The sequence below is a fragment of the Pagrus major genome, chromosome 20 (assembly GCF_040436345.1).
Source record: "Pagrus major chromosome 20, Pma_NU_1.0".
Lineage (NCBI taxonomy): Eukaryota > Metazoa > Chordata > Actinopteri > Spariformes > Sparidae > Pagrus > Pagrus major.
The window spans coordinates 24,961,840-24,985,245 of record NC_133234.1 but is presented as its reverse complement, the minus strand read 5'-3'; the positions used below and the strand labels follow the sequence as shown (position 1 = coordinate 24,985,245).

The window sequence follows — 23,406 nt, the reverse complement described above, 5'->3', positions numbered from 1 at the left end:
CCACAAAAAGCACAGCCTCGTTCCACCAAATCTATCTGGGTAACCATTCGCTGTAAAGAGGTCGGTCCCTGGACGCCAAACTGACATTCCCCCTTTTGTATTAGATTGAATCAGATAACGTGGATGTACCTTATCGACAGCTAAGCCATACATCCGGTCCATTGTGTTTGCTGTATTTGTTCAGTACTTTCTATCTGACTCTACATGTTTGTCTGTGGCCTCGGGTCCTGAATTCCAGCGCCTGCTTTATTGCCAGTCGATGCTGCCAATATCTGCTGCATGACCGTGTGCTGTTTTATTTTTTTTTGCCACCAGCTTCAAGATACAAGCCCTGTCAACACTCCCTCAGTGATTGCACAAACAGTTGGCATCACTTGGGAAAAAAAAAAAAGAGCAGAGAGAAGAAGTGAACCCAGTGAACTGATAACATGTTGTATAACCTGCATGTACACTGTAAACTCTGTTCTCACACAATCACAAAGTGAACTTGAGCTTCTTCACGGGCAGGTTGTTGCAAAAATGAACAGTAACGGCTTTTCTTAACCTTTCGCTCTTGCAGTTTGGTCGCTTGTACACTTGTGCAGCTTCCACTCCTCCTCATCTGCTTTGTTTTTCAAATCAGAGCGACAAAGACTGACAGTCACAGTCACAGACCAGGTGTTATCTCGTGCAGCTGCAGACGTGTTCTCTTTATAAATAAATACTTAAAAAAACTGGGAGAAATGAACCGCGGTTTGAGAAGAATTTCAATTATAAAACAGACTTGTCAGACAGACTTTTTAAACCATATACCTGCAGGTAGTTATTTATAAAAAACGATCTTATCTCTAAGCGAACAGTAATTATTTTTTTAACTCTGCATCAGTTAATCTTTGCATATGAAAGTATCTACAAGAGACGTCTAATGCAATATTAAGTCCGATTTAAGGGCTCTGTATACGTGAGTTTGTTGCTTTCCAGAGACACAGTGAGCCACAGTCATTCTTGACCAGTATATCCAACAAAGCAGGGCCATCTTTGCTCATTTAAAGGATAGTAGTTAGTGGTTAGGGACTTGTTTTACGTCAAAAGACAACCAATAAAAACAAACAACAACCATAAAATGGTTCCATACAGCTTGTTCGATGTAAATACGTTATTTAAACCCATTTTAGAGCTGAAATCTCCACTAGCTAGCAGCTAAAAGCGTCTGAAGTGGGTGCACAAGCTCGGCTGCGTGTCGAAAGTGTACAATTTATGTTTTTTGGGGGATTTTCCTTTTTTTTTTACGTTTAAAACCAAGTCCCCATCCACTGCAGTTGTTCAGGAGAACGGTGAAACGCTGTTTTGCTGTGAAGCTCCAGAAATGTGGTGAGTAGATGAGATAATGACTGAATTTTCATTTAGGGGAACTTATCCTTTAATAAAATGCACTCCCCTACAAAATCACACGCATCATTCTGGAACGATTCACTCTTTCCAAATAGAGTTATTTGATGGAAATTCCTGTCTGGCTTCATTCTCCTCCGCCATCGCCGAGATCTCGTCTCCATGGCTAATCCTGAACAAGCCCTCATTTGTTCTGGCATCATATCAGAGGATCTCAGGTGCATCAGCAACATCTTTCCTAAATTGAATGTAAGCACAAACCTCACCTGGATCCTTATTGTAGGCACCTTTTTGCTTTTTTCCTCCTATGTGCATTTCCCTACCTGCTCATGTTCGTGGTGTCTGCACGCACACTCAGATATAATGAATTCCTGTTTCAAGTCGAAATAGAGTCATTTCATAGACACTTGTCTCCAGAAGGTGCACTTTCCTGCCAATATGGGAGAAAAAAAACGCTCAGCACTCCATCCTTAATTGAAAAGCTCTTTGCCGAAATGATTTCTGCAAAATTCATGAATTATTGAAATGAATGAAGAGATGGAGGTAAAGTGGACCAACATGTTGGATCTTTGATACTAGCAGAAAGAAAAAAAAAAACACTTAACAGCTGCTCAGATCCCAATGCTTTTCTTCGCTCGCTGTCAAGAAGAAGAAGCAAAAAACATTTCATTAATTAGGCGCTTTATACCCTAAATTTTGTCTTCTATTTTTCAGTTGTGAGTCAAATAGCTGAGACAAATGGGCATTTCCAGCTGAAACCAATCCCTGCCTCCGAGACCAGAAAAAAGTTTTAAGTGTGATGATGAAAGGTATCGATTCCATGGAGGCATCAAAGATCCATATTTCACCTAATTGGGTCTGTAGCTTCAAAAGTCAGTTTTACTCTCTGGAAACTCAGTTAGTGAAGTTATAGTTGTAACAAGGCTGTGCTTTTGGTTGGCTTAGATTTATGCCTTATAAAAAAAAAAAAAAAAAGCATTTGGATCGGGTCAGGAAGAGATCATATCTTCATTTATCTGGTTCTGTCACAACAAACATGGCTGGAAATTGGCCCGACGTCTCATCAAAAACATCTGGGTTTGTTGCCACAGACACAGATGTCCCCATAAATTTAGCTTACAAACACTGAAACACCGTCTTCAACAGTGGTCTCTTGCTTGGTGGCTGTCTCATCCAGCTGTCACGCCACCACCGTGCCCTTCTCCTTCCTACAGCTCACATACTAGTATAAAACATACAAGTTTGACATATCCCTGGTTTGCATGATTATACAACGCCAACATTTCATTCTGACGTCTGGACTGAGTGAGTTGGAGTTGGTTCAGGTGGCTCTTTTATGCTGGTTTACAGTGTGAATTATGTGGAGCTGTGAACGGGAAGGCCTTGTTCCCTGTGTCCACTGCCCCGAAGGTGAAGTCTTATTCATTTCTTCGCATAGTGTCAGGTGATTGGCAGAGCGATATCAGGGCTTCGGTGGACATTTATCATGCGTACAAAAGATGAATAACTCTATTGGAATATTTCTGTTTCTTAAAAAAAAAAAAAGAAATGTCAAAGGTGGAAGCTTTTGTACATAAAAAGGTAGGAAGAGAAACTAACTGTGACTCACAAGGGACACTTTTTTGAAACATCGAATCAATAAAGGCGAGCGCACTGAAGGTGAGACCTTAAAACACATTTTACATTTTTCCAACCCAATGACAAGAATACATGTGTGCAAACCACAGATATGTTGAAACGTTTAGATTTCTTTGTGTGGCAACTTTTTACATTTCTAGAGGTTCAATTTTCAACCCTAGAACACTAACATACAGTTTTTTACCCGATAAAACATACTTCCCATCAAAATATATTAAAGTACAACAATACATGGCAAATTGAAGTACTCCTCTTTTATTTGCCCCTATACAACGTCTCATAAAACGAAGAAAAAAAGGTATCATGGGGGACCCTATAAAAAGGCAAAGTGAAAAATTAGAGAATCGTTTATGAAAACTTCCTAAAAAAAATAAATAATGGAGCTGGGAACTTGTTTCTTCGATCCACCCGTTCCCCGGACACGCAGCCTTGTCCGGTGAAGGCACAGTCTCTAATGTCGGTAAAATAAACGAAAGATACCCTCTATCACTAACGGCGGGTGAAAATCACCCGAACACATGGCTGCTGAAAAAACCAGGGATGGGAGCAGGGAAACACGCCTACCTTCAGTGACGTCAGTGAGCAGACTGAAGCTAGAAGCTAGACGTTAGTGTTCTAGGGTGACAACACTGTGCTTACAGTCTGGTTGTGTTTAGGCACGAAGCCCCCTTGGGTTAGGGTTAGGAACAGATCATATTTTGGCTTAAACTACCTGGTTTGGTCGACATTATAAAGGCTGCCAATGTCTCGTTAAAAAACATGAGGTACTTGTGGCCACAAACACAGCTGGAGATGTCCCGACTTCTCCTGAAAAACATCCAGTGGTTTCACACTCTCGCATGTATCTCCACCACCATCCCCTCCCCCTCCTGATATGAAAGTCTGGTTTTAAACATGTAATGTGAACGAGATATGACGTGTTTTGTAGAAAAGTCAATATGGTTCGTAACCTATGACGTGTAAAAAAAGTGGAATGTATCAGAGGCTTGCAGAAACGCTAACTGCCAACATTGTATCCTGGCAACTGGATATTTCCGATATATCCCACAGGTAGCGACCGCTGAGGCTCATTGGATTGTCTTCAGAGCCATCTGCCATAACAAAGTAGTGGGATAAAAAAACATGCGTTGAGATCCATTGATGCCGTGACAAGAAAAGGCAAAAAATACTTCAGGAAGCAGCCAGTTACCTTCCTGTTCTGCAGAATTTAAATACTCATACATTTTTTTGAGGACGGAGACGGAGAACTTGAATTTCACTGAAATGTTTCAACGAGCAAATAACGAGAGAGAGAGAGAGACATTTTTGAGAAAGGAAAGTGGGAGCTGAGCTGGAACAGAGAAGCGGGGCCGATGTGTTGTCAGATGGACCCATAACCTGGTTCAGGCGGATCAGAAACGGAGAGTTGAGAGAGATAGAGAAAGGGAAGCGTAGGAGAGAGAGAAGGCGGGTATGTCATGCACAGCACGAAGCCTTTTCTTCTCCTGTTGTCAATTAAAGCAGGCGGCTCTGCACCTGCATGTGGATGCCAGGGCCGGCGTTTCTAGCCAGCATTCACCTCGGCACCGGGCTCGCTGTCCAACCGGCTCTTAATGAGGGGCTTTGTGTGGATAAAGGGGGCCTGGCGTGCATACTCAGGCACCCATACATGGCAATTAGGGTGAACCAATCCTGGGGAGATCAAGGACTAGCGCTGCTCTCCCTCTCTTTCTTTTTCTCCCTCAGATTCCTTACTCCTTACGACTCGCTTAAGTAAGACTGATGGACAGACATGTAGATGTAGGGGATTGTAAGATTTACAAATGGAAAAGGACTAACTGTAATCCTCGCCGAATGAATCGGAGCTGATGTCTTCCTCACTGGAAATGTTAAAGCGAATTTCATTCTAACATGGAATTTACATATTTCATCAAAAGGCAAATCTCGGAGCGTCGTATTCAAGGTTTTTCACTTTGTCTCGACAGTTATGAGATTCAACACAATTTCACCGGGAGACGTTTTTACAGTTAGCGCTCGCACAACAGTGAAAAACCATTTAAATCTTATGGCTCAAACAGATAATGTAGGAGTCGATCACACCGACTGCCAGTGACTTGACAACTGAGTCGGTTTCCGAGATATAAACTCTAGAAACCTTGATTATCTGGTGTAAAGCTTTAGGAGGAAAGTGGCATAAACAGGGACACATATTTAGTGAGCTGTCACAGATTACGGCAGTCAGATGCAAATTTAGGTAGAGTGCAGCTTTTTACATCAAACTGTAATGCCACCCCAAAAATATGTTTTCTATCTCCTCTGAAAGTGACTTTAAACTGGTAATAGAAAACTTTTTTGCCTCTTTTCATTCTGAAGTAAAAACTGATTGAACAGCGTCATGGCTGCAGGAAATGAAAACATCTGCCTAGATTGTTTCCCCATAAACCTCGCTTTCACTCCGCCGTTCGGCCTGTGCACCGGGCTCTATTTTCCCACCAAAATGAAGGTCGCACCAAGGGAGCAAGTCTGCCATTGCACAACCAAAAACAGGAAGAGGCATTTTTCCCCCCGGTCACTACTAACTGGAATGTTCTTCAGACACTGCAGAAGAAAAATAACCTCGCTGATGGAGGAGGCAAAGAAGGCGAAGAGGGAGAGTGATAGAAACCGAGGATGGAGACTGATGAAGAGCGCTCCCTCGCTGATGATTCCCCCCCCCCCACCGCCAGGAGATGAGACGGTTCAAAAGCAGCATTCTTTCTGCTGGATCAGGAAGTGACAAAACCTTCCTAATCACCAGTACAACAAGGTGCTTTACTCTGGCCTTTTGATAGCACTGAGATCAGGGGTTTCTAGGTCATGTTGGGACTCTTACAGTTGTTTTTTTTGCTTTGGAAACGTGGCTCGGCTGCCGGGGCTAGCCATAACGCTGTCTTAGCGAGAGCGGCTGCAACAACAGGGAAACACGAGGAGGGGGTGAAATTGAAAAAGCTGTCTATTTCTGCTTAACCACACACTGCATGTGTGCCGCAGGAATATGTTACCGAATATATACGTTGTGAAACTAGCAGGGGTAAATAAGTTAGCATTTTTGTACTTCCTGTTCCCTCGTCTCAAAGTCGAAGGGTTTCTCGAATGGTTGGATGCCTGAACTAAGGTCTGGGTTTAAGAGAAGCTTAAGAGATTTTCATGTTTTGTTCGAAGACATAAAAGACGTTCGTGAAAACCCCACGTTTGAATGTTATGCATTTATTTGCCTTGAAAAAGGTGGTTGCTATCAATGAGACTTGAGTTTATCGGGAACATTAAACGTTATCACGCCGAACACGGAGACTCATCCACTCACAACTCCGTCTTTACAGGTGAACTTTAGTTACAACTTGTAGATCAATTTAAAGTAGTGTGTACAGAAAAAAAGTTAATTTAAAGCCTAACGTTTACTTCTGGCAATTGCATTTTCACTGGTGTTCATTTGTGACTCTTGCTGAAGGCCTTTTGTCGAGGGAACTAGCGGGATGCTAACGTCATCCCTGCAGCACTCTCTTATGTGAATATAACCAATGAAATGGTAACAGAGACTGGAACAGACAAGTCAAAGGCACACTGAGGCATGTTGTTTCAGCCCCACTACAGTCATGATATCTGCTTCAAAGCACTTCTCTAAACAAGATTTCCTGTGTTCATTTTGTGTTCTCATCCACGTCGTAGATTTGCGTCGCAGCGAGACACACGCAACAAGAACAGTGCAATTTTGGCAGCTGCATTAACAAAGAAAGAACAGAGAGAACAACCACCAACCGTCACGTGAAGCAAAGATTTGGCTCCTCAACAGGTCTGATGATGGTGATGATGCTTAGCGAGCACAGCGTAACTGAAAATACACTCACTCGAAAAAGATCAGCAGGGGAGCGGGAAAAGAAAGGCGCGAGTGTAAAGTTAAAAATACATTTGGCAGAGAAGTTTGAAAGACGTGATTGCTCATCAATCACAGCTGAGTTGGGAGAGAAGATGATGAAAATCTCTTGATTTGAAAGGTAGACTCCTCTTTTCCCCACGTGTTTGCTTTCTTCAAAGAGACAGCTGCCTCCCGGTGAAGCAAAGAGGATTTTCTAAAGTCATTCCTGAGATGCAGAAAAGTCAAACCGGAGGCCTCGTCACTCCCCGGTCTTACATAAAATGGCATGTCATCTGTTGCTGAAAGCAAAACCTCTTCACGGGATCATTCCAGCGTGACAGATATTTTATCCCCTCGTTTTTTTTTTTGCATTTTGCATGCATGAAAGCGGTCGCGTTTAATGTTACCTCGGAGGATAATTTACATGCATACCCCGTGATGAACAAATTTATAAATCAGCTTTACCATACCTGCCAGGCTCCAGAACGACTCCCAACACGTCTGATCCAGTCGGTGAAGGTGATCCATCACTGTGATTGAGAAGATAACAAACATGTTTTGCCAAGTTGCATTAGAACACACTGTGTCACGGCGCAGCGATGCCCAGCCTGTGAATGGTTATCATGTTTCTATCCAAGCATGTAATTGTGTGATGGCTGCCAGGCTCCAATGACACTGTGTTCTCTTTGCACTTTAATTTTTCGTCTTCCACATATGTTGCACGGAGAAACGCTCCACTGCTCTTACTGCACACGCTGAATCAATCCTGAATGTTAGCTGCAGTTATAGTGGCAGAAAAATTGCCGTGATGTTTGCTCGGGAAACACATTCATACAGTCGTGTAAATCCACGGCTCCTTCTACAGCTCCGTTTAGGAGGCTGATATGCCACATTTGATGTGGAGGGCCTCACATCCAGTGCAACACAATGTTGACACTGTCCACAATGAATCCGTTCAATACGCGTTCTTTCAACTCATGTAAACAACCCACGCACCTACCAGCTTTGAAATCAGAGTCTAACCCGGTAATTCCTGTGGTTGCACGTCCATTGTGGTTTCGCTCCGTGCTCCATCGTCCGTCAACCCCCACCGGCTGCGTTTGAGTGCTATCTGCTACAGAAGGGTCCGGACTGCCGGAGCTGCAACGGAGTAGATACACAACGCAGCGGAGGCAGTTGAAGTACAGCTGCTGTGGTTGTGTCGGCCAAAAATCTTCCTACGTTTGTACTTTTAAAACAGAAGATTCGAGTTTTATAATGTGGTGTTTACTAGGAGTGCATAAACAAAAGTCGATTCACACGAGAATCTAGATTCTCATCTCCTACGATTCAGAATCGACCCAGAAATGTCAAAAAAGTCCATTTTCTAAATATTAATTAATAGTGTGACGTTTCCAGCTTCTGGATGATTTACAGCGTGCACACACTGGAGTTATCTTGAAGCTCATCTTCAAAAAAAGACAGCAGTTCCAAGCATTTCTCTTCGCTAATGACTGATTAATTACCTTCGTGAGACGAACGTGGAGCAGGTCGTGTATTTATCACCCAGATACGTCAAGTTAAGACGTCAAGAGACCAGCGGACGAACACACACTGCAGCGTTAACTTTCTCACATCAATATATTAATTGTACATACATACAAACATGCACTTATTTTGAAAGGTCAAACACGAACAAATAAGGAAAGGTGAAAGGTTTTCCACGTCCCTGACATTCGAAACGTCGATGCTGATGTCATGGCTGCCACCAGGAGAGTGACATCTGCAGCACATCATGAGTCAGATCTGCTGTCGGTCTCAGTGGGTGGATTGTAGATAATGTTTGTAGCTCTCCCTCAACAATCCACCCCCACTGATGCACACATGAAGCACATGAAGCAGCTAAATAAAAGCTGCTTAATGCGTTTCTCCTCAATTAGTCTGTCAGGTACCGAAGAACAGATGCAGAGGATTTGAAGACGGAGTGTGTAAGACGGCACGCTATATATGTCTGCAGTGTTTCTGGACTCACTTCACGTACTAACAGCTGCTCAGGCATAAAATTGTTGCGTTTGCATTTAGAATAATAAGAAAAAAAATCAAAACTCTTCTGATGGATCAGGATTACTCGCTGTCACTCGCTGAGAAGAGAACATCAGGGTTTGTGTGATTGTCTTCAAGAACTCCAGACCTCCCAGCATTTTTTCGACATCTTTATAAAAAAAGTTCTGCTGCGCTCCGCTCGATATCTCATCATAAATATGTTTTCTCTCATTTGCACTCAATTCTACTTCAGGCTCCCTTAAAGGACTCCTCCAGCGTTGGGGGGGAAATTAGCCTCGTTTCCCAGACGAGAAATTCTCGCTGTGAAACGCACCCCTACCTGTACCTACCTGCATCATTACCCAAAGTAGGGTTAGGGTTCAAACAGATCACCATTAGACTCTATTTGCTAGATCTGGTGGCCTCCTAGACCTCCTTTTGGACAAGAGAAAACATGTTCATTATCATCAAAAATCTGTAGGCTGGAGCACAAAATGCGAAGGACGTGGACAGATAGGAATCTAATAGCATTCCAAACCGAATGACACGCCGTGTGTATAATGCACCTGAGTTCAGCCGCATTCATCCGAGAGCTTGATTGATAGCATGACACAAACAAAACATAATTCAGACGAGGCTGCCACACTTGAAGGGAAATGTAGAACGGTACAAAAGAAGTCCAACGCTGCATCCATCATGAGACCTTGCGCCTCGACTTCCTGAGTGCCATTATCTCCACTGAAGAAGAAGAAGAAGAAGAGAAAAAGATCTCCACACAAGCCATTAGATATGACAGGGGCAGGTCTTGAGGATGAATTTGAAAAAAAAAGGTATTAGCTGCTTATCTACAGGTTCGAGCTGGAACACGTTATTGTGCGTGCACTCACTTTGTCTTTTTCTCTATCTCATCGCACACCTGGAAACGAAGGTGCGATCAACAGATACATAAAGGAGCAGATAATGCTGCATTAGATACGGTTAACCTTCAATAAACACTCATATCCTCTTGAAAAAAGTAGCACGGTCCGTCGGTCACATTTAGCAGAGCTCAACATGTAACGGTCTGAGCACAAACGATGAATCGGACGAGTAAAATGTCCTTCAGAGGAAACCCAACGGGTGAGGCGAAATATGTCTCCTGCATCTCAGCACCAAACGCCGCCTTCAACTCTCTGGGGGCCTGAGAGTCGACGCTCCAACATGGAGGCCGGGGCAGCGTACGGCCATTACTGCAGCGAGTCGGGCAGCGAGTATCTTTTTCTGGCTGCAGGCTCAATGACACATGCATTGACCTAAACACATACCAGTGGGCGGGGGAACATCGGCTCTTTGCACCAATTACAGCGCTGCATCAATTCACGTTTGATTCATTGTGCCCCAATGAAATGAACCCACTGCAGGCTGAGAGCATCCAAAAGTTTTTCTTTTAGTTTTGGTGCACAAATCCACATATTTCCATCTGGAGATCACTTATATATGATATATATATATGTGTGTACCATATGTATATGTGTCCATGTGTCAGTATAACAGACTAAAGGCACAGCTCAAATAAGGGTTATTGTGTAACCACCACTCACTCAGACGGCATCAGTGTTTGGTATCTCTTCAAACAGAGCAGGATTCAGGCAGAATGTTGGAGTGACACACGGAGTGACACTTCGGATCCGTCAGACGGGCTTATAGCCCAGAATTCAATCAGGACTAAAAGAATGATGCTCCGTCCAAGCTTTGACGTGGTGTGATATTCATTTTCCCCCAGCCGGTGATAAAAAGTGAAGCTATATGGTGGCGGCACCTCCAGTGGCCCAGTCAATCTGTCAGTCGCAGGGCCCGGCTGGGTTTGCTTGTTTGTCCGTGACACATGTGTGTATCTGTGCATGTTCCTGTGTGTTACAGATAATTATGTTGACTTGATGAAAGCACCTGCAGCTACAGCCAGATAAGAATCATCTTCTAGTTTCCTCGAGTGTTTGGATTTCATCTAAAACACTTTAAATGGCCAAACTTTCTCGCCTTTCAGCCGGTGTCAAGGCAGGCAGGTTTTCAAGTATCATCTTGTATAGAACCATAAGAACTCTTACAGCTTTCACTGTAGTTCATCTCTAATGATCCAGTTCTTTACAAGAGGAAACCATCATACATACTAGAATTCACAACCTGAGACATAAAATGAATAGATGAAAACTGAAAAGCTAAATCATTCATCACACGACAAGTTTGACACTGTCGGTACCGCTCCAGCATCAATTCTTGAAGAACCCCTTCCACCATCTTAAAGAAAGAGAAAAAGTCCAACTTGGGGGGTGGTTGGGTGGTCGGATGAGTCGTCCACTGGACTTTCTCTCTGGAGAACAAGGTTTGCATCCTGTTGGTTCAGTATGTAGGAATTGGCCACCTGCCGTATCACGAGAGTAACCACTACTAACTGTAGCTGCCCGTAGCTAGCTGGTTAGCGTGCTAACTTTTAGTAGATATCTCTGCAACAGAACACACAAACCGGTATTTATTCACATTCTGTTAATCATTTGACGCAAGTTAACGTACTTAAATGAGATAACATACGTCGTGTGAGTTACGTCACATATGCAGCTTACGTGACGAGACTGAATGTAGTTAATGTAGTCATCAACGTACGACCTTTTCCTGAACCTAACCAAGGAGTTTTGGTGCCTAAACCTAATCACAGTCCAAACATCATAACACGTCGTACAACTGGACTGATTTGAGGTTAATTTTAAAAGTCTAACAGGATGTTGCGAATAAAATGTTGTTGCTAAATTAACCGTGGAGCGCTTCACATGCAAAACTGATGCCGCATTGCAACAACACGTTGCATCATGACGTGTTCTCTGAAAACACTTAATATTTGAAGCGATTGCTCCGCAAAAAAATTGACTGCTACTCTCTTGAGAGAATGAAAAGTGAAAGCAAAGACGATAAACTTTCATATAATTGGTGGAAGATTTCAAGAAGCCTGTCAACAACCACATACGTCTTAACACTGTACTGGATGTATTTATGTTTTTTGTGCACATGTATCATTTATTAATCCGACCGTCGGTATTCCCATTGATCCACTCTTCCAATTTTTTTCCAATTCTTCTAACTTTTCTGGGGTTTCAAGCAGGAGGTGTTAGAAAAAGTTGGGAGAGCATTGACAGCCAGAAAAGCCTTTTAAAAATTCAACACTAACATCTCTTGTGTTTCATGGGGTTTTATATTATTTTTTATCTCCGTGCTGCGAGAAAAACACAAAGTTGCATTCAACCTCCATCCAACAAATATCCTCACGGCTCATAACACCATTTAAAGGTAAAAATATCTTTTTTTTTATTGGGTAAAACAATCCTTTAAGGTAAATACTGATGTTGCTCCATGTGTCACGGTTAATTCTGCAGCCTCTTCAATGTGTGAGAAGAGGGAAAGCGAGGTGCAAATATGAATCAGAGGGTGATGCAGTCAGGTGCAATTGCTGCTCAGCTGCTACATGATCATATCCATGCACTCAGCTGCATAACGCATTCGAGCATTTTTTAAAGTGGCGGTGTTTGGAGCGGGGCAAGTGGAGTCTTTTGTTGTCGGATGGTGAAAAATGGATTCACGGGCAAATCAGAAAAGTACAAGCAGGACTGAAAACAAACAGTTTTCTTTATTTGTTTCTTAACTCCTACACCTTCCCCTCTTTACCTTTCGTTCTACGTCAGGCGCCTTCCTTTGCCAAGGTTGGTGCCGCTCGGCTTAACATATTTCTTTTCTATTTTGACCATCTGTCTCATTTACACAAACAGTTCTGCTCCTCTTTCCTTTTCTGCTTTTTCGACTGATCTCTCTCTCTCTGATGAATGCCATCGGATTTTTCTTTTTACTCATCTCCATCTGCCAAAATGCCTACGATTAAAGATCCGTACATAAATTAGACTGTTCATCAGGTTTTATAAATATCACTTTTATTTTTTTTACTCTTTTTAACAGATTTAATGCAGTTTGGCCTTCCTGCTGTGAATAAGATAGTGAAGCATCATGGTGTTGGAGGTGCCGTACCAAAGTAAAAATATGGGTATGGCTCAGTCAGTGGTAATTAGTCTGGAAGGTTGTTGGACTGTGAGAGATGGATACATGTGTATCTACTTTTACCTTCTGTGTCATTATTTCTATAGAAATAGAAAACCTGGCACCAAGTCTGAAAATCTTAACTCACTTTAGGATGACATTATTGATTTTTGGTATTACAGAAACATACACACTGCACTGAGGAAACAATCCTATCTTATCTTAGGATAGGAAATTAGCTGCATTAGAAGCTAACACTGATATTAGCCTGTTGGAGAAGCTAACACTGATGTTAGCCTGTTGGAGAAGCTAACACTGATGTTAGCCTGTTCCGTGACCAGAAATTACCACATCTTCTCTTCCAATGACCAATTAATGCCTCAGATTCAAGGAAAACTAAAAAACTGAATGCCCATCCTTGCTCGTCCCTTACAGCAAGCTAGCTAGCTAGTGACAAGTGAAGTGAGACAGCTGTTGTGAAGGGTACAAGCAGTCTTGTGTGCATTTTAAACACAGATACAGGCATAACAGTACAAGCAAAGTCGAAAGGCATCAGCCCATCCTACCAGAGCACTTGAACAAATGTGAGTTTAAAGTCTAATCTCTTAATAACTCCACCTTTCTTGGTGATCCTGGTCCTGAACTGCGTGCTTGCATCAATGCGACAACACGATTGGTCGATACGTCTCCTGGTTTGGGTGTGACGAAGCACACAATGTTTTTTTTGGAGGGAAGGGATGGTATATATGTCGTACAACTACCATCTCTCATCGCTTTAAGTGGCTCCTCACTTATAACGTCGATGAGCGCTGATTGAGGCAAGTTTTAGTCAGGACTTCTGATGTTAAGATAAGATAAAAGGTCTCGAGATCGGATCGGACACAGCCACGAGTTAAGGAATTGCTTTTCTCCTATCTTTGAAACTTAACTTAAGATAGCACAAGCTGTTAGGACATTTTTCTGTAATGAGGTCCCTGTAGATGAATATTTCTCTAACATCAAACTATCTCTAAAAAACTAAAAGAAAGCAGAGGGAGGCGCAGCAAGTTGCTCAGAACTAACCTGTTCTAATGCGCCTTTAAGCTCCGAGAAGTAAACTGACCTTAACTTCTAATGAACAACGCTGCATAAATATCCTTTTAAATGAGGCCGGGTTCAATTTAGTGTGTTTGTGTTGGCTGGGGGTTGTTCAGATGGTCAGCCAGAGCCCCGTGGGAGGCCGAGACTCTTCCTCTATCAGAGGGGGCACGATGACAGATCTTTATTGTAATTGGCCTTGGAGGTAATAAGCAACGCTCATCACCCCCATCGGCCTCCCACCGAGCTCCCGTTCCCATTATCCCCTGCTCGTTCCGATTCATTAAACCTCCAGTGAGATTTGGTCAGAGTGGTGGAAGAAAGGATGGAGGATTCATTTTGGTTAAGAAGATCCTCGTTCCTTTGATGCTTCTCCTTAAATGGGCACTAATTGACAGCGACGTGTTAATGGTGTGAGAAATGTTTGATAAATAGTAGAGAGCCTTTCGTTTAATGACCGGACCTGGTGTGTTCGTTCCCTGCTTTCGACTTTTTCAAGCAGATTATGGTCTGTAGAAAAATACATCTCACTGGAGGTTAATGCATACACTACCCTCAAGTTTGTGATGGGTGTGTGTGGAGCAGGAGAGCTTCACAGATCTCTCTCAAGCACTCAAGAATCTCCCCCTCAGGTTTTTCTTCGTCTTGGAGGTCTGACCTCCATCTTTCAATCTGGGCAGCCGACAGACCATTTCTCTGATATTATTTCTCTTTTGCAAAGTATTGGCATGTTATGTGTGCAGACGTGTCGGTGTGTATTTGTGATCTTACCTTAACTCAGGTAAAATCTTAACAACTAAAACCGAGGCGAGGATCTGGACTTTGGTCTGAGAGTATCTCAGATGGCTTCAAACATTGATGCCCTTTGTTGTTCAAAGCTGCCTCCCCCCTCCTCCCCCGTCTACCCCTCTGTTCCTCCCCTCCAGGCCTGAGAAGATGGAGGCCGGGTTTTCACCTTTGAGTGCCTCTTTCACTTTGTTGGTAGAAAATGAAGCGAGTGCAGAATCTTATTGTCAGGGCTGCACTTCATGGTTTGAAGATTCGGTCGGCGAGAAGAGTCTGAATGAAAATCAAGCTGTTTGGGTGTGAAGTTGTGGACAAAGTTTCTTGTTGGACAGAGTCAGCACTAATCACAGTGGGTAGAAATATGTGGTTTTAGCCAATCTACTCTAAAATGTACATTTTAAATCAGATCTTAACTGCAAACCATCTTTGAAATCTACATTTCTACCAATCTTGTCAGCCATTGATTTCTACTCTTGTGTGAATATGTATCAACAGACTCTTAAAATTGCCTGCAGTATCAGATTTTCTTTCAAAATGGGAATTCTGGTACTTTCTAAAAACTTGACCCTGGATTTAAATGCCTTGGGTGTGTAAATGATTCATACTCCATCAGATCATCTCAGCTGGAAGCCATGACACGTTAAAACGGCTGCAGTTTGTGCCACTGAGCAGCTGAGAAGGTTTTTCTAAGTGTCTAACAATATTACGGGAACAATTTCTGCAGAGAGGGAACTTTTTGTTCGATAACGCGATTTGTTTTGTTAACGGAAACAAAAGCATCTCTTGGAAATCGCAAGATGTGAGTTGTTGCAGGAAGATGATGGACGAAAGGTTGAGCTGGAGTTGTGGAGAGGAGGATACTTTGAGGACTTTGACAATCTAGACGAGGCAACAACTTAAAAAACAGCTCACCTCTCACGAGATTTCGGAGCGAGACTTCTCCTTGAACGAGACTTGTGTTTTTGGTATCAAAGAGGACTCATTATTTAAGGAAAAGGTGTCTCTGTTGGGAACTGTTACTGTAATGTGACTGATACTTGGAATAACAACCTCAGCCTGTGAGGGACAAAAACAAGCACTTGGTGGACGTAACTTTGCCGTTCGAAAGTTGCTCCGAAGGATTATGTTGCAGCCATTGCAGTCGTGTCGCAGCTCCCAGCTGAGACGATCGACTGGAGTATGAATCAATTACACATCTAAACATTCAAATAAAGGGACCAGGTTTAAAATCAGACACTGCAGGGAGGTTTTGAGAGTCTGTTTATACATTTTCATAAGAAATCAATGGCTCCCTGGATTGGTAGGGATCATTTCTGAATGTAAATGAATCATTTACACATCCAAACATGTAAATATCGGGCCCTAACGCTTTAATACAGAAATGAATGGAAGCCAGTGAACAAAGGGGGGAAAACACAATCAAAGACCTGCACTTGCAGATTGGCAGCAAACACCGCTGGCTGTGCTTCTTTGAGAGGAGAGTAGATGTGTTTTCTCCAATTACTTCCACATTTCTTTGCCCTCCTTTTCTGTCTCACCGGCTGTGCCAAAAATGGCATCCGATGGTCTGGTTTAAGGTGTTAAATATGGACGCCCAGGGCAAGTGTCAGAATAACTTGAAATAATTGCAGTCTGCTGCAGACGACTCATTACCAGTTGTGTGGTTAATTCGAGGCCCAGATGAAAAGAGTATCTTAGACTGAAGTGAACACAGCTTGCAGAAAGCTGCTTTAGCACCTGTGATCACAGGTAGCCGTTGCTCAACAGCATCGAGGGCTAACACCTGGCGGCGTTGGCATCTGCACGGGGAAAGGGAAAGAGGAAAAAAAAGCCACACAAACAAACCGCTTTGGCTCGTCTGTGCCGGAAAAGCTGGGGCTCAAAAAACAACCACGTCCAGGGATTCTCTAAATTACCCTCTTTGCTGAGTTCAGTCACACTTTGAAAAATCATAATCGGGTCCCCGAGCAGCCCCGAGGGTGGCCGAGGTAGCACTTCGTCTTGCTTTTCCTGATGTTAACTCTCCTATTATTAACTTTTGTGCAAGGTATCACATTTTTGGATAAGATGGGGGTGGAAAGCCGACGGGAGCCTGGCGATCACGCTGAGAAACAACAGAGGCTATTACCATGGTGCATTATTCCCCCGCTGCCCTGTGGTGGCTTAGATGGGAGCTCGCCATTCTCAAAAAAATAAAAACATTACAAGCATTAAGCACTCCTGCTTTCTCCTGGCAAGACACTGTCATTTTCAAGACAGGAACATTTGCTCTGTCATGCTCTCTCATTCTCTCCCTCGGCCTCTGCTTTCCTGATACTGTCATATTGGAAACAGCGTTTGCTCTGTCACTCTCCATCCACCCCTCCTCCTCTTCCTCCTCCTCCTCCTCCTCCTCCTGCCCCTCCACTCATTCATTTCCCCACCCTCTCTCCTTCTCTTTCCACTCCTTCTTCTTCTCCTCCTGCACACAGGCGAGATAACATGCAGCAGTTTCAGACTCAGCACGGCCATTTGTGTCTTTCTCTATTCATGTCATGCGCCTCGAACAGCGTGGGGGAATTACACTGCAACGGCCACAGAGAGAAAGAACAATGCAGCCGAGCTCTGAAGGGTGCCACACCATCAACCCTCAAAGTATTCAAATATATGCGATGGGGGATAAAAGGAATACAAGAAGGTCAATAAACTCAGACACATTAAACACCCCCGCACAAGTATTCCAGTGATTTCTCCTCAGGCTCCCTGAGAACAAGTCTGGCAACACAAGCAAAGCGCGTGTTCCCTTAAATCATTTCAACAAAGGACTATATTCATTCCACCTTCTTTTTTTGTGATGTGGAAAGCAATAAAATCCTCTCCTGGAAATCCTGTGCTTGCTTGGGCTGTGTTGGCAAACTTGGCATGCGCTTTTGCGCTCGGCCGCATGGTGGCGACCTGCGCTGCGCCGCCAGCACAACCACCATCCTAACGTTTCCTCATAAAGAACCCGGGACTCGTCCTCATCCGACGCACACCGGCAGCCGGGCTCTCCTCCGCGGCAGGCTCCGACCATGACAGCGTGACTGCGTGCAAGTTTCTCCCCCCGCTGCCCTCATTCTCTGCTCTCCGAGCCGCTGAACTTCTTCCCCAGCGCTCCTGTCAGACTGAATTGCCGACCTTGACAGCGCGCTGTGGGGGAGGATTCGAGTTAAAGTCTGTCCGGAGAAAGAAAAAACTGTAACCACTCGGTTGCGGACGAGGAGAGTGAAGTTAAAAGTGAGAGGCGGAAAAACAGCATCTCAAGGACGCGTAAAAGTGTGAGGCGCGGATTCTCACAGGTGCAGCGAGGAATGGACTGTGTTTGGATTTAACCTGGATTCATCTGACTGAGTTGCATCCAGTACTTCAGAGAAACCAACTAAAGGCACTCACAGGAAAATCATCACACTTATCCCGCGGGGGTCTGTGCAACTGGAGCACGTTTGAAAACAGATACAGGACTGTTGGACCGAATTTCTCCGGTCGCGACAGGCTGCAGCCTCCTCGGGCTTTTTGCGCGCCCACCTCGGTGCGCTCTGCCCGGCTCGAGTGGCGGCAGGAGACACCCGGCAGCAGCAGCAGCAGCGGCGGCGGCAGCAGGACCAGGAGCAGGAGGAGGAGGACAGACAGCGGAACCACACTTCCACGCTTCCAGCTCACCGGGCACTTGTTGTCCAGCCTGCCTCTCCGGTTTGGGACAATGTTTGCGGACTCCTGGAGCAGATCGATGTGGCGCGCCACATGGATTTTATTTTTTTCCTTACTCATCCACTCCACACAAGCTCAAGGTAAGAAGGGACAGCGATTAGTCACCAGACAGGCCCCATTAGTGTCTGTGTGTCCCCTTGAATGTTTGTTTGCGAGGCCAGCGGGTCTGTGATGTGATGTGCTCATTATTCTCTGGCGTTTTTGCGCGTAGCCTATAATTTCCTCATTAGGCTCCACATCACTGTGACACACACTCTTGTCTTAATTGCAGGCTAGTGACACACACACACACGCACACACACACACACACACACACACACACACACACACACACACACACACACACACACACAGTGGCAGTCTGTTTTTGCCTTTGATTAAACATCATGTGGCCCCTGAACTTCACCTAAAACCCGAACTTCAACCCAAAGTTCTGATCTGATCATAATCATGATGCGTTCACGGCGGCACGTTTTTAATGAAGTTTATCATCAGGATGTTTCTTCTCCCAGCTGTTCCACTGTTTACAAATGCATTTTCTCTATGCTGATGAATATGTCATCAGAAGCCCAGCTGTTAAAAATGTTACTCTGATTAATAAGTACTAATTAATTAATCAGCCCGCTCCCTCGGAAATTAAACTTTGCCAAGCGCCCTGCAAATAAACAGATGCATATTGATATGCAGCGGCGCGCGCGCGTGCACGTGGGGCATTTAAATGTTGAAGAATTAATTGGTTCTGTGAGAATTATGCAGCCTGGTTTTTTTTTTTCCCCCCCTGAGCATGATGAGGGGGAGCAAACAGCCAAGTGTGGCAGCAGCAGCAGCAGCAGCAGCGTGCAGGAGGCTGGGAGCTTCTGATTCTCTGTGAAATAATCCCACAAGATCTCTGTAATGTTCCTGTGGAGACCGAGTGTGCGTCTCTGGTGCCCAGCAGAGTCGACTGTAACCTCAGGCCCTCCTTCCCTTCTTCTTCTTTTTTTTTTTTTATATTCCTACCCCACTATTACGTCCCCCCTCAGGGTTGTTTGATATTTGTACAGTCGGCTGTTTCTTTCTCCAAATGATGTTATCATTAATGACATGTTTGTTTTTGTTTCGAGAGAAGCCAGCTGCTTTGGGAAAATGAACGTCGGTTGAATACAGATTCGGATAAAAGAAGACAAATCGCATAAGTTTCGCTCTGATACAAACATTTATGCATTTAGGGGTCTGTGGTTGGCACCCTGGGTCCTTGAGGGGGCTCCAGGGGGCTCCAGGGGGGTCCCCCTTAGCAAATGATCTTGATCAATATTTGTCCTCGTCTTCTGTGTATCCTTCACAAGTTTCAAGGAGGAAACCAAACTCCCGGTGCGTGTGTGCACTGTGCATTCATGTGTTTTGAAGGTGCTGATTTTGGCTCCTGCTCTCAGCCCTCCCTCTGCTGCTGCTCCCCCTCTCCACTCGGGTAATTGGGATTCAGGTATTGCCACCACTGTAAGGAGGGAGTATTACCTCTCTGGATAGACTCTAAGCCCTCGGTGGCGCTCACTCAATAATACAATGTAGGGAAGATGAAAAAAACAAACAAGGCAGATATCCATCATTCATGAGGGCACATCCTAGTGCCTGACATTTACAGGAGATTGATAACTCGTGTGTCCCAGGGATTAAGAATCCTGACATTGTTGCTTCGTCTCTCCACATAACCGTGTGTCTCCTCGCCGTCTGTATCTGATCCCAGATCCTCCCTCGTTCCTTCCCGATGCTTATTTAACCGAGTGAGTTAAATAAGACCACATTATTTACAGCAGTGGCCTGAGGAGAAGGCCTTGGCGCTTTTTTTATTTTTATGGATGTGCATGGCTGCATAAAGCAATATGGCATGCATGTGACTGTGGGTGTGTGGAAGTTGTGGGATGAGGACTGCCAGTCACCCTCACTCTCTTTACGCTCAGTTCATCCAAGCAGCAGCAGCCATCAGATTGCATTACGTAGTCGCTCCTGGGTCAAAAAAATGCAGGATTTAATTGGAGTCTCCTCAGACTGTTCGGAGTGCAGCTCATTGAAAGTGACCCCAGTGTGGGCCGCTCTCTCTTTCCACGCGATGATTAAAGAACATGATGAGGCGAGTAGCATGCCTCTGGATGGACATGTCAGCCACTGCTCGCCACATTTTAATGACCAGTCTGCAGAAAACGGCTTTTTAACGACGGGAGAACGGCCCCCCATCAGAGCAAAGTGCTGTGACGTCTTGCTTGGAGGCAACGCTGAGCGGAGCGAGAGATAATCGTCAGTTCTTGTATTTTGTATATTGTCATTCATCATCATTGTGCAGCGCGAGAAGAAGAAAAAGACGCTTCAGTTTTAATAAACATTCTTCAGTACCTGACTGATGTCTAGAAAATTTGCACTCGGTCTGTCAGGCGTTGTGATGTTTTCATCTGAAGCGTTCTGCATGTCAAACTGAGGCCCTCTAACGCTTAAACACCCTATTTTTGGTTCTGACACATGAGGCACACTCTCGGTTTTTCTTCCTTAAAGCATTAAAAAAAAAAACAGGCCATCCTCTCAATTCATCCTGGATATTTTGTTCGACGTGACAGTTATAGGAGCTGCCTGCCTGTCCCACTGTTCACTTCCATTCATTTACCGAGGTCATGCCGAGACAATGCTGGGCTCGCCTGCTGGTTTTGTCATTTCTAACACGTCTATTTTGGAGCTCGGAGCGGCGGGGGAGGACTCTATTGGAATGTCATGTTTGGCATACATACTTCGGCATCACTCAACGTCTGCAGATTAGCTTGACTAGCTACGGCTCGACTTTGGGAGCTTTAGACGGAGTTGAGGACTTCATTCTGTCAGAGGCGTGGCGCTCAAGATTAACATCCATAAGTAATGCTCGTGACAGGGGTGTGTGTGGTGGGGGGGAGCTGCCGGGACACTCTGGGCATAGGAATCAAGCTATGTCAGGCGAGCATGCACAACATGTTTGGAGCGACGGCCTGTTTTTAGCTTTACTGTATTCGACATGGACCTTGGCACAGTAATAGAAGTCAAGGATGTCATCTCCATTTTAAGTCCGTTAGGAGGACTGGATTGAAATTGTATGGCTGGGATGAACTATGTGCAGTTAGGGAGCACCTCTCAGAAGGAAGTAAAATTGGATGCTCTCTTATCGCAGGCAACAAAATAGGGCACGTAATCATAGATGTGCAGCGGAAATGTTCAGTGATTGAGTCAATGGCTTTCAGATGGAGAAGATGGAAGCTGCAGGTGCACGTGACGGTATCAGACCTACTCTACTGACTAATACTGAAACCAACATTAGAGAGTAAAATAGTCAGATATCGATATATCAGCTGATGAACATACGTTTTTCAGAATGCTCCCTCACAGTAGGGTTGGGCTGATGGATGATGCCATCAACCACTGAGCTCTATACCATCGTAACATCAGGATTTAAAGGCACAAAGAAGTAGTTTGTCTCCTCAGAGTTGCTGTAACCTGACCAATTCAGCGAATCCAAGACACTGTGACATTTGCGGTTCCTTTTCTCTGGGCCGCTGTTGTGATTTCTCTCAATTGAGCCATTTCTAGGCTTAGCTTCCTCAGTATAGCTAGCCGGTTCACTTTGCTGCAAGCTTCTGAGGCTAAGTGACGGACTAGTGGTGCAGAGATAAGACCCTTTTTAAACCTGGCAACGGTGTGTATGATGGACGCTCGCCAGGCGGGGAAACAGCGGTGACTACAGTGGTATGCTAATGAGCGAAACCAGCCTGACTGCAACTCTAAGAGGACATAGTTACCTTTTCCTGCATTATAATGTTTCAGCCAACATATTTGCCAATACGGATATATCTGTTATAGGCCAGTATCAGCCGATACTGTCAGCCAACAGATATATCAGTTGGGCTCTCGTCTTTTGTGTCCTTGCCATGACTTCACTTCTCTAAACGGTCAGAAACTTGTGCCATGGAGCTGTTGTGTCTGGGTTTCACTTGAGAAGTAAGCCTCCAGTCTCCAATAACACAGACAGCAGATCTCTACAGCACAAATCAAGATTATTGATCAAAGCCACCTTTGATCCCTGATGCGAGGGGGCTCTTCCATCAGACGGCAACACACGAGTGTTCGTTTAAAGATTATTTCAAACCGACGTGATACATTTGTCCAAATCAGGAGTGAAATAAGCCGCAGTAAAAAGAACTGAGTGAGATCGTAACGTGAGTGATTCACGGAGACAGTGTGGTTGAGGACGTCTCCAGACTACAAATGCCCTGATTTGTCGCACATCTTAATTGACAGACGGGGGATCCTCCGTTTCCTTGTAGCAGCTGTGCACTCTGAAATGATTTGCTAAAAAAAGGAAAAATAAAAAAAAAAAGCGAGGCTGTCCCAGATCCCCGCAGCCAGCCGGGCGCTTTGGCAAAAGGTCACAACATATCGCTTTTAGTATTCAGGGCTGGAGAGAAAAACTCATGGTCAGAATCCAGTGATAGATTTCTCAGAGGGATGTCTGGAGTTTTCACTGTGCTACGTTCAATAAAACAAAACTTCCCACCCAAGGTCTCTTGTAGTGGCAAGTCCAAGAGAGAGGCGTAACTGAAAGAGCTTTTGTTTTTCCTCTCTAGGAAGCACTTCAGGAGCTCTTACGAGTTAAGGCTGCATTTATTGATCTTGCCCCCCCCCCCATACCAGTCGATTGAGGTTAAGAGTGGTTCCAAAGTGGGATTGAATGAAAAGAAAGAATGACAACACTTTTTACAAATGTTGTCAGATTCTTATTTAGATGCACAAATGCTTTGTACATGAACTCATAACTCTTTAACCACGTTGCTATTGTCTGTGTAGTACATCTGTGGCCAAAGGCGAAGCCTCAGGAT

The 23,406-nt window shown here is 44.3% G+C and overlaps 1 protein-coding gene across 1 annotated transcript in view; it reads left to right on the top strand.

The window, feature by feature from the left end:
- The first annotated feature begins 17,875 nt into the window (after positions 1–17,875).
- sdk2b (sidekick cell adhesion molecule 2b) overlaps positions 17,876–23,406 on the top strand; it is a 283,107-nt gene continuing 277,576 nt past the window's right edge. Inside the window, exon 1 of the mRNA XM_073489748.1 lies at positions 17,876–18,621. Within this exon, the coding sequence (XP_073345849.1) occupies positions 18,534–18,621 (88 nt within the window). The 5' untranslated portion in view covers positions 17,876–18,533. The remainder of the gene's footprint in view (positions 18,622–23,406) is intronic.